Genomic DNA, 12,605 nt, shown 5'->3' with positions numbered 1-12,605 from the left:
TCGACCCGAAACGTCACCGCAACGTTCCTTCTCTCCAGAGATTGCTGCCTGTCCCGCTGAGTTACTCCAGCTTTTTGTGTCTATCTTCAGTGCGTTAGGTTGCCAGGCACAAATGAATGGAGGGCGCACAGTATAATTATATTTGGATGGGAAAATGTCCAAACAATGAAATCCTTGCAGACAAAACATTTGCTGGCACATGAAGACGGGAGCTGGCTCATGAAGTGTGGTATCGTGTCTCAGTGGAACCAAGTGCCTTCAGGGAGGGAGGAATTTGGAAAGAGAGAATTGTTGATAGAAGCCAAGAGGAATAACTTGTTTGTCTCTCTTGATGCATTTCGTAACATTATAGGGGGATGTGATCTCCAGAGCTGTGCAGAAACCCATTATGGATGTTGGACACTGGAATCAAAGTGATAGGTTTGCGTTGGCAGGCCATTGGAGATGGCGTTGCAAAGGTTGTAATGCTGGGGTCCCGGTTTCTCTCTCTCTGTCCGCAGAAAATACTGCGAATATCTGATTAGTAGAAGCATGACTGAGACATTTTTGCTTTGTTTAGCTTAGTTTAGAGACGCAGCATGGAAACAGGCCCTTCGGCCCACCGAGCCCGTGCCGTCCATCGCTCACCCCAGCACACTGTTTCCATGTTAATACACTTTCTAATCCCCTACACATCAAGGGGAGGAAACCCACGGGGTCACGGGGAGAATGCACAAACTCCACACAGACAGCACCCGTAGGCAGGTTCGAACCTGGGTCTCTGGTGCCTTGAGGCAGCAACTCTACCACCGTGCCACCATGCACAAAAATATTTTTTTATTCTTTAAAAAAAAAATCTTTTATTAGAGTTTTATTTAAAACTTTAAAAACTTTATTTAAAACTTTATTTAAAACTTTTATTTGAAACTTATTTTATTTTAAAATAAAACTTATTTTAAAACTTATTTTAAAATAAAACTTATTTTAAAATTAAAACTTATTTTAAAATTAAAACTTATTTTAAAATAAAACTTATTTTAAAATAAAACTCGGGTCACTATTATTTTAATGAGATAAACGTGATCGTTGATTAATGTGGAAAATTGTGACTTCATTCCATAGACCGTGAAATCAGGAGACTCAAATATGAACGTCACACAGTTTGAATTCTCAAAACACAGAGCAGTGCAGCACAAAGATAGGGTCTTTGGCCCACAATGTCAACATAGAAACATAGAAAATAGGTGCAGGAGTAGGCCATTCGGCCCTCCGAGCCTGCACTTATTTTAAAACTTATTTTAATTTAAAACTTTATTTTAAACTTTTATTTTAAACTTTTATTTTAAACTTTTAAAACTTTTATTAGAGCTTTATTCTTTAAAAAAAAATTCAAACCTGCCCCCTCTTTTAGTTCTCCCCCTCCTTTCCCTGTGCCACATCTGGATGTGCAGCCATTCCTCCCAATATCCCAGGCTGTGGTAGCCCATCCTTTCCCTCCACAGATGCTGTCTGACCCGCTCTTTGTGAGGACATAGGTTTAAGTTGGGGAGGGAAAAATTGAATCGGAACCTGAGGGGAAACTCTCTTATGGAAAGGGTGGTGGGTGAATGGAACGAGCTGACAGAGGAGGCAGTTGAGGCAGGTGGTACCACAACGTATGGTTCTACTGCTGATGTGTAGAAAGGAACTGCAGATGCTGGTTTACACCGAAGATAGGCACAAAATGCTGGAGTGACTCAACGGTGGCAGGCAGCATCTCTGGAGAGGGGGAATGGTTGACGTTTCGGGTCTCGAAAGTTACTCCGGCATTTCTGAGTTACTCCAGCATTTTGTGTCTATCTTCGGTGTAAACCAGCATCTGCAGTTCCTTCCGACACAAAGGGGAGAGTGAAGTGGGAAGGGGGTTTAGAGGGTAGCCAAAATTGGAGAATTCAATTGATCATAGAGGGGGGGGGTGGAAAAGAAACCTGGCAGAGTTGAGGGGCAGGACAGAGTGTGGCAGGTAAGAAGTGAACGCAATCATTACAAATCATTTTCAGTCAAGTCACTGAACCACTTTCAACCACTGAAAGAGCCTGAAGGGTCTCGACCCGAAACGTCGCCCATTCCTTCTCTCCTGAGATGCTGCCTGACCTGCTGAGTTACTCCAGCATTTTGTGAAATAAATACCTTCGATTTGTACCAGCATCTGCAGTTATTTTCTTATACTATATGTATCATGTTATTGATTTTGCTACATGCTTAGTGAGATGGTGCTTCTGTTACTGTAGCTTTTGCCGTTAGTGGTTTAATGATGGTCTGGGGCTGTTTCCATTACTTCAGTCGTGAACATTAATCTGAGTAGTATTTTCCATCATCTGAAACAGATATGTGCGGAATAATAGAGTCAGCTGCAACCTTGGAGACAGAAGATGAGATTTGTGCTAATTAACACATGGCTTCCATTTTACAGTCACTTAATCCTTAAATGGTGCGTGAGAAAGCTCATGCCTACTCCAAATATCCAAACCTTACAATAATGGAAAATGCATTTGACGTAACTGCCATTCCAAAGTTGTTTTGCCAGGTAAACAAAATAAGGCTTCGCTGGACCAGAAGCAGACCCATCAAACCTTCTCTGCTTTATTAAACATGAGAATGTCCCACCTTTCCCCATAATCCATTTGTATTCTCCTTTTTTCAATTATGTTTTTGTAGTTTGGGCGGCACGGTGGCGCAGTGGTAGAGTTGCTGCCTCACGGCACCAGAGACCCAGGTTCGAACCTGACTATGGGTGCTGTCTGTGTGGAGTTTGTGCAAATTCTGAGATCTTCAGTTTCCTCCCGCACTCCAAATAATAGGATAGTTGGCTTGATATAAATATAAATTGTCCCCAGTGTGTGTAGGATAGTGTTAATGTGCGGGGATTGCTGGTCGGTGCGGACCCGGTGGGCCGAAGGGCCTGTTTCCGAGCTGTATCTCTAAACTAAACTAAAGATGCTGCCTGACCTGTTGAGTCACTCCAACAAGGTGTGTCTTACCTTGTTACAACAAGGCTATAAGTGTGCTGCGTTTAGCTTTGCTGAAAGTAATTTGGGCACACCGGCTAACCTTTTAATTTAAAATGTTCTTGCAATTTGATGTTAGACTTACTGTAATCTATTGAAGTGGGATGTTAAATTTGAGCAACTCATTAAATTCATACGAACAAAGACTTTGGACCAACGCTGATGAAGATAATGATGAGAACACAAATGCATTAAGAAGATGGAGAGGGGACATTAAAAGGCCTTTAGTGATATGTGACACGGCTGACTAACATTATAAAAGGAAACTAAGGACCTTTGTAAGCATATCTAAAGTAAATGAATAATTAACATGTAATTAGGATTATTAAAGTGTGATTTAACTGCATGCAGCAAATTTCACCCGTAGTTGAATGGCTGCTATTTTTAACCATTTTTAATGATTTTTTTAAATGATACTTTCAGTTTCTATCTCAATGTGAAGTTTAGGTCCAATTCTTTATGTAGCACCTTGTGATTGAATGGCGGGGTAGACTTGACTGGGCCGAATGGCCTAATTCTACCCCTATCACTTATGACCTTACGACCTTATATGAGAATTCTTGTATAATTTTACGTCTTGTTTCTTTGACAAAATAAATGCAGCCCCGAATAACAAGCTGTCTCCAGCAGGCAATCTAATAACTGGCCAGTCTAATAAAAACCTACCTTTCCAGTCCACTGGACCCCTTTGAAAATGCAGAAGTAAATAATCACCCAGGCAAGGGCAAGGAGACCAAAAAGTTCCCAGCGAATATCTCCAAGGTTTTCCAGACCACTTGTCTTCTGAAGAACGTGGTAACTAAACGAATGAGGCAAAGATAATGGAATCTCAGTGATCACAATTCATTTACAAGGAGATATCTCTTCTGCACTCCGAGCAACGACAGTAAGCAGCAGCAGCAGCAGCAGCAGAGATGGGTTGAAGGGATAGTTGAAGCAGAACTACAATGAAATACGGCAAAGGAAAACAAGCAAAAATAATTGGAGTTGCCCGGCCTTTTCAATGTTTTGCACAAATTACCACAGAGACTTGAAATAATCTTGAACTGAACGAAAATAGGAGAAAGCAAACTGAGGTATGTAGGTTAATTGACTGGGTAAATGTAAAAATTGTCCCTAGTGGGTGTAGGATAGTGTTAATGTACGGGGATCGCTGGGCGGCGCGGACTTGGTGGGCCGAAAAGGCCTGTTTCCGCGCTGTATATATATGATATGATATGATATGATATGATATGAGTTCTATGAGAGGGAAGGATTACCTGTGACACTTTGTGTATTGGAAGCTATCCGTGTTTTCAATTAGACGGTAAGTTTGGATTTTATAAGTATTGGATTGCCCATTTGTGAAATTGACTTGGAGGGATGTCCCAAAGTGACTGTCATTGACACAGGTAACCGTAGAGTTTCCTACACAACCTGCCGCTCCACTGCGATTTCTCCTCAAGGTATCTCTACTTTGAAGAAGTTCTTCTCTCTTTGACGAGAGTTTAGCAACATGCTCTCTCGCTGCTCTGAAGGTCTCGACCCGAAACGTCACCCATTCCTTCTCTTCTGAGATGCTGCCAGACCCGCAGAGTTACTCCAGCATTTTGTGATACCTTCTATTTGTACCAGCATCCGCAGTTATTTTCCTACAGATAACCGCAGAAGGTGTTTCTTGTTGTGTTTCTTTGTGGACTCCATGCAGAAGTTGATGAAATCTTCCATTTTTCGGCTCACATTTATTGTTTTGTTACTAGCTTCCACATGATGCATTAAAAACAGATCGATGGTTTGCAGCTGAATAATCAACTTAAGTAAACTAATTGAAAGTAAAAGCCTGGAGATAGTACATAGCTAGGACAGGCAGATCTGGGAATCTCTTTGTTGAAGTCAAATGGGATCTGTGTCTTAATTTTAGTTTTTGTTCAGTTTGGAGATACGTAGTGGAAACAGGCCCTTCGGCCCACCGAGTCTGTGCTGACCATCGATCCCCGCACACTAACACTATCCAACCACAGCTAGGGACAATTTACATTTATACCAATCCAATTAAACCTACAAACCTGTACACCTTTGAAGTGTGGGAGGAAACCGAAGATCCCGGAGAAAACCCATAGGTAGAACGTGCAAACTCCGTGCAGACAGCACCCGTAGTCGGGATCAAATCCAGGTCTCTGGCGCTGTAAGGCAGCAACTTTACTGCCGCGCCACCCAATTTCAATTTAGAAAAGATAGAAATATGACAGGATGATACAATAATTGTGATTAATTGTTAATTGTTGATAAATAACTGTTTCTTATTATCATATCATATCATATATATACAGCCGGAAACAGGCCTTTTCGGCCCTCCAAGTCCGTGCCGCCCAGCGATCCCCGTACATTAACACTATCCTACACCCACTAGGGACATTTTTTACATTTATCCAGCCAATTAACCTACATACCTGTACGTCTTTGGAGTGTGGGAGGAAACCGAAGATCTCGGAGAAAACCCACGCAGGTCACGGGGAGAACGTACAAACTCCTTACAGTGCAGCACCCGTAGTCAGGATCGAACCTGAGTCTCCGGCGCTGCATTCGCTGTAAAGCAGCAACTCTACCGCTACGCCACCGTGCCGCCCTCTTAAAACTTTTGTCATTCATGAACTGACTCCAGAAAAATGGAATCCAATGATGATTACAACTTTATGGACAAAGCAGATGAATATTAAGCCTCGGCTCCATTGTGAAGTGGGAGGAATTAAAAGTGTTCGGTTAAACACCATTCGGCAGATCACAGATCAGGGAAGGAAATCAGTCATTCTTACCTGTTCTAGCCTACATGGAATTGTTCCCAAATGAATCTTAACACTCCTCTGAAATGGCCGAGCACCCGACTAAGCAAAATGCAAAGTAGCGGAGTAACTCAGCGAAGGGCCATGGGAGCATCTCCAGAGGGAATGGTCAGGCTACTTTTCACACAGGAACCCTTCTTCAGACTGATTGTAATAATAATAATAATAATAATAATAATAATGCATTACATTTATATAGCGCTTTTCTAGAAACCCAAAGACGCTTTACATAATAGATCTAACATAAAGATAAATAAATAAACGAACAGAAAAGGATGAATAAGGTGGAGTGGCGGTCAATGATTGAAGGCAGTGTTGAACAAGTGAGACTTCAGTGATGTTTTAAATGTGGTGAGTGAGGAGGAGTCTCTGACGGTTAGAGGTAGTGAGTTCCAGAGGGTGGGAGCAGCGATGGAGAAAGCCCTGTCCCCCCAGGATCTGAGTTTGGTCCGGATGGGGGGGGGGACAGGAGGTTAGCAGCAGCAGAGCGGAGGGTGCGGGTGGGAGTGTGTCTGTGGAGGAGGTCAGTCAGGTAGGATGGGGCCAGGTTACGGAGGGCTTTGTAGGTCATGAGGAGGATTTTGTACTGGATTCTCTGGGGGATGGGGAGCCAGTGGAGCTTGTAAAGGACGGGGGTGATATGGTCACGGGTCGGGAAGTGGGTGAGTAGACGGGCTGCGGAGTTTTGGATGTATTGGAGTTTATTGATGATTTTTGAGGGTGAACCATAGAGGAGGCTGTTACAGTAGTCCAGACGGGAGGTGATGAAGGCGTGGATGAGGGTTTTTGCAGCTGTGGAGGAGAGGGATGGGCGGAGACGGGCAATGTTTTTGAGGTGGAAGAAGGCTGTCTTGGTGATGTGTTTGGTGTGTTTGTCGAAGGAAAGGGTTTGATCAAAGATGATGCCAAGATTCCGGATGTGAGGGGAGGTGGATACTGAGAAACTGTCGATGTTGAGGGTGAAGTTGTGGGTGGATTTGGTGGGCGTTTTTGGTCCAATGATGATGATTTCGGATTTGTCACAGTTTAGTTTGAGGAAATTGATTTGAAGCCAAGATTTTATTTCAGTGATGTAGTTTGTCAGGATAGAGTGTGTGGCGGTGGAGATTGCAGTCGGGGGAAGAAAGCTGGAAAGGGCCAACTAGCAGACCACTAAATTCAGGTGCAAGTAGTAAGAGGTAATAATTCCTTCCTTTGGCAACAATAGGCACATCCTGGAAATGAAGACACAAATAAACCTGGCAATCTTTTACAAATGGAGATGGGATTGCACTAGATGCAAATTGATGTTGATCTTTCCTGTGAGCCGATAAATTATTGTTAGCTGCAACTGGTGAAATCCTCTATTTGTGGTGACATTGTTCCCTTTGGTGAACTTTAGTCGTGCTGCTGATGAATTTCGAAGCCAGTGGTGACTTTCAAATCGAGCAGTAATTTCAGCTGTTCCACCGTGCCATTGGAGATTGAAAATTACTTGTTTAAGTAAGATAATAATAATAATAATAATACATTCCTTTATTCGTCCCACACCATACAGCAAGTGGCAAAAATACTGCAGGATTATGGGCGGCACACAGCGGTAGAGTTGCTGCCTTATAGCGCCAGAGACCCGTGTTCAATCCTGACCATGGGTGCTGTCTGTGCGGAGTTTGCACTGTCATGCCTTTATGCCATGTTATATGCCATTATACCGGTATGCCATGGAGGCTGAATTGTTCCTTCAGGGCATCAATGACTGATGTACTGTTGGCCTTGGAGAGTTGATTTACTTCGATGAATATGGAATTCAGAATCCCACTTCTGACACCAGGTCACATATTCGAGTCGCACATGCTGTGTCCTGTGTTGTACTCCTTTAATTCCCGAGGCCTAGCCCGTGACGTCATATCCTCTGACAGGCAGGTACGATGTCCTTTCCTCTTACAAGCAGATACAATATCTTACAGCACGTTCTCCCCGTGACCGCGTGGGTTTTCTCCGGATGCCTCCGGCACTCCAAAGACACGCAGGTTTGTAGGTTAATTGGCTTCTGTAAATTGTCCATTTTAGCGTGTAGGGATGACGTAGAACTGGTGTACGGGGTGATCGCCGGTCGGCGCGGCACGGTGGGCTGACGGTCCTGTTTCCACGCTGCATCATTAAACTAAACTAACCTACAGTTTGATCACAATGTAATGTTCAAATGGAGAATAACGACATTAATTCAGCATCTAATTCCCAGACACCACAGAATCATTTCTGCTGCCTTGTAATTCAGGAACTTATTGTAAACTCCATAAATGCCCTGGTTAAGTAATCAGCTACATTAGGATGATGGAACATTAAAAAAAAGCCGAACTAATTCTGGAATTTACTTTGCTTACACACCAGGGTGAAAAAGGGGGTAAAAATTCAAAGACATTATTCTCTCCCAATGTCTTTTACCAATGAAGTGGGTAGCTTTAAAGAAAACGATTTAGTAAAATATGTTAAAATCATGAATGAGAAAACAACAACTGGAAATTTGTCAAGTTTGATTCCTGGTGGTAAAATCTGCCAATGGTTTTACAAATCAAATGGTAATAAAAGCAAATGACTGAATCAGTAAATACACAGGAGAGTAAGGCTGGATTGCAATAGAGAGAAGCAGCGTGGAAAAGAGTACTTTTGATAGAGACTGTGCAAACATTGATACACTTTCAATGCACTGCCTGTTCAATGCACAATAAGGCACTGGCAGGTTGTAGAGCCAATTCTGCAGATTAATGACAAATGCTCTGGTTTATATGTTTCGTAACATTTCATTCTGGCAGCCACTGTGGCGCAGGGGCGGCACGTTGGCGCAGCGGTAGAGTTGCTGCCTTACAGCGCTAGCAACGCCGGCGACCCGGGTTCGATCCCGACTACGGGTGCTGTCTGTACAGAGTTTGCACGTCCTCCCCGTGACCTGCGTGGGTTTTCTCCGAGATGTTCAGTTTCCTCCAACACTCCAAGGACATACAGGTATGTAGGTTAATTGGCTCGGAAGAAAAGGAAATTGTCCCTAGTGTGTAGGATAATGTTTCCACGCTGTATCTCTAAACTAAACTAAACTAAATTCTTTATGAACAAGAATCTCATGCGCAACACAGTGGCACGTCTGGTAGAGCCGCTGCTGCATAGTGCCAAAGACCCGGGTTCGATCCTGATCTCAGATGCTATCAGTGTGGAGTCTGCACGTTCTTCCTGTGACCCCCTGGATTTTCACTGATTTCTCTGGTTTCCTCCCGCACTCCAAAAATGTACAGGTTTGTAAGTTAATTAGCTTGGTATAAATGTATATTGTCCCTAGTGTGTGTAGGATAGTGTTACCGTGCGGGGATCGCTGGTCGGCGCAGACTCGGTGGGCCGAAGGGCCTGTTTCCGCACTGGATCTCAAAAATCCCAAAGATGTGCTGGTTTGTAGGTTAATTGGCCTCTTTAAATTGCCTCTAGCATGTGGGCAAATGGATGGGAACGTGGAATAACATAGAATTCACATGAACGGATGATCGATGATCAGTGTGTACTCGGTGGGCCGAAGAGCCTGTTTCCAAGCTGTATCTTTCCATGATTCTATGATTTAATGATCTTACAAATCTCCCTCGGTTGATGTGTGAAGGATTCTGGCCTTTACCCTGAAACAGAACCTGTTTCGTTTTTAAGCATGTTAATATAATATTTCTCTTCAACACAGAAAAACTAAAACAAATGAAAAGAATGCATAAAACATAAAAACAGAAAAATAGGTTAATAATATAATGTCAGAACAAACAAGAGGTCTTCTGGTAAATTTTATGCAAATGCTTGTGTAAATATGTATTTTAATTTTCATTAAAATGAATTAATTATTAAGTGTGAGGTGAAAGTGGGTAAATTAAATTAAGATGCAAACAGCTGTGATCTAGTGGAATGCAGAACAGACTCAAGACATTTTAGACTTTAGAGATACAGCGCGGCGGTATAGGCCCTTCGGCCCACCGAGTCCTCGCCAACCATCGATCACTTCGTACGGTAGCATTATCCTACGCACTAGGGACAATTTACAACTTTTACAGAAGCCAATTAACCCACAAACCTGCACGTCTTTGGAGTGTGGGCGCAAACCGGAGCACCCGGAGAAAACCCACCGTGTCACGGGGAGAGAACGCGCCGACCCAAAACGTCACCCATCCTTTTTCTCCAGAGATGCTGCCTGACCCGTTGAGTTACTCCAGCACTTTGTGTCTACCTTTGGTATAAAACGGCATCTGCAGTTCCTTGTTTCTGCTGTAGGTGCTTTTGCTTGGTTATTTTACAATGAGCTTCGCCATCCTCCCAATAGACAATAGGTGCAGGAGTAGACCATTCGGCCCTTCGAGCCAGCACCACCATTCAATGTGATCATGGCTGATCATTCTCAATCAGTACCCCGTTCCTGCCTTCTCCCCATACCCCCTGACTCCGCTATCCTTAAGAGCTCTATCTAGCTCTCTCTCTCCCCTAGCACGTCTGTTCTATTCTGCTCAAATGCTGATCCAACTCCCCCCCCTCCCCCCCCCCTCAGCTCTCTTATACCCCCCCCCCCCCCTCCCACCCAGAACACATTTCCTGCCAGACTAGGCAATATGAAACAACATCAGGTGAGGAAACTAGTGAACAATCGTTTCTATTTCCAGGCAGATACTTCCCGCTCCGGCACTTTGCCGGATCAGTCACTCCAGTCGCAAGTCCCAGGGAAAGCCTGACTCAAGTTTCAAGCAGGGAGCTGCCAACCACAGCTGAATATCAGTCTTGTATTTTCGCATTTTGGATTCAACGAACCATGGGAAAGATACCCCATGGTTTGCCTGGCATTTTTTTTATCAGATGCCCTCAAGCCAAAATGGCAGAGTGACATTGAACACTCTGAAAGAGTACGATTAGAGTCTGAAAAGTAATTTTACAGAAGTGTTTTCTGTCTATTGATGGAGAAACTGGTGTCGAAAGACTTGCTAGACTCGTTATGCTTAATAACTGTGACTGTGAATTTTTTTTAATTGGACTTTACTGGACTTTATCTTGCACTGAACGTCACCCCCTTTATCATGTGGACCGCTCGATTGTATTCATGTATTGTCTTTTAGCTGACTGGATTGCACGCATCGGAAAAAAAATGTCACTGTAACATAGAAAACATAGACATAGGAAATAGGTGCAGGATTAGGCTATTCGGCCCTTCGAGCCAGCACCACTATTCAATATGATCATTGCTGATCATCCTAAATCATTACCCCGTTCCTGCATTCTCCCCATATCCCTTGATTCCGTTAGCCCTAAGAGTTCTCTCTAACTCAGGTACACGTTAGTGTGGCACGGCGGCGCAGCGGAAGAGTTGCTGCCTTACAGCGAAGGCAGCGCCGGAGACCCGGGTTCGATCCCGACTACGGGTGCAGTCTGTACGGAGTTTGTACGTTCTCCTCGTGACCTGCGTGGGTTTCTCTGAGATCTTCGGTTTCCTCCCACACTCCAAAGACGTACAGGTTTTTTAGGTTAATTGGCTTGGTAAATGTAAAAATTGTCCCTAGTGGGTATAGGATAGTGTTAATGTGCGGGGATCGCTGGTCGGGCCGAAAGGCCTTGTTTCCACGCTGTATCTCTAAACTAAAGTAAACGTGACAAAAAACTAAACTTAACCAAACTGAACTCAACTAAACTAAACAAAAGAAACTGCATCCTTTCATTCATTCTGTTTAGATGTTTCAGGTTTATATTTAGACATTCATGTCCACATATTCTAATTATGAGAGAACTCCACACTTTGCTTTTTAGAGCTTTGGAAACCTGTTCTGTCCATCTGCTTCCACAAGCTCAGAGAGGACCCCTGGATGTTGAAGTTTCATCCCCTGAAACACTTCTCACCCAGAGAGTTGTGAATCTGTGGAATTTTTCACCCAGAGTTGTGAATCTGTGGAATTCTCTGCCATAGAAGGCAGTGGAGGCCAATTCACTGGATGTATTCAAGCGAGAGAGTTAGAACTAGTTCTTCGGGCTAATGGAATCAAGGGACATGGGGAGAAAGCAGGAACGGGGTACTGATTCTGGATGATCAGCCATGATAATATTGAATATCGGTGCTGGCTCGAGGGGCCGAATGGCCTACTCCTGCACCTATTTTCTATGTTTCTATGTTCTATGTGTAAAACAAGTTAACATAAGTTAAATGTCATTATTTCATTTGCAGGCCACATGACACATATACATAGTATAAGAAAATAACTGCAGATGCTGGTACAAATCAAAGGTATTTATTCACAAAATGCTGGAGTAACTCAGCAGGTCAGGCAGCATCTCAGGAGAGTCTGAAGAAGGGTCTCGACCCGAAACGTCACCCATTCCTTCTCTCCTGAGATGCTGCCTGACCTGCTGAGTGACACATATACATATTAAAGATGTGTATGGGCATCTTTCTGTCTCCAAAGCAAAGGCACCACTTTAAACTGCTCTGCTTTGAAACCACTTTCCCATCCCTGATGAAGGATCATCACCTGGAAATGTTAACATTCTCCCTCTCCACTGATGCTGCCTGACCTGCTGCATATTTCCATTATTTTCTGTTTTCGTTTCCCATCTTTAGTTTAGTTTTTTAGTTTAGAGATACAGCGCGGAAACAGGCCCTTCGGCCCACCGAGTCCGCGCCGCCCAGCGATCCCCGTACTATCCTACACACACTAGGGCCAATTTACACATACACCAAGCCAATTAACCTACAAAACCTGTACGTCTTTGGAGTGTGGGAGGAAAC

At 43.6% G+C, this 12,605-nt stretch overlaps 1 protein-coding gene across 1 annotated transcript in view; it reads right to left on the bottom strand.

The window, feature by feature from the left end:
* Nucleotides 1-12,605, bottom strand: part of LOC144606559 (sodium- and chloride-dependent GABA transporter ine) — an 83,581-nt gene that overhangs the window by 21,291 nt on the left and 49,685 nt on the right. The window contains exon 4 of the mRNA XM_078422814.1: nt 3,693-3,825. Within this exon, the coding sequence (XP_078278940.1) occupies nt 3,693-3,825 (133 nt within the window). The remainder of the gene's footprint in view (nt 1-3,692; nt 3,826-12,605) is intronic.

The sequence above is a fragment of the Rhinoraja longicauda genome, chromosome 26 (genome assembly GCF_053455715.1).
Source record: "Rhinoraja longicauda isolate Sanriku21f chromosome 26, sRhiLon1.1, whole genome shotgun sequence".
NCBI classification, from domain to species: Eukaryota; Metazoa; Chordata; class Chondrichthyes; order Rajiformes; family Arhynchobatidae; genus Rhinoraja; species Rhinoraja longicauda.
Note: the sequence above shows the minus strand (reverse complement) of the source record. Positions and strands in the feature narration are given on the sequence as shown.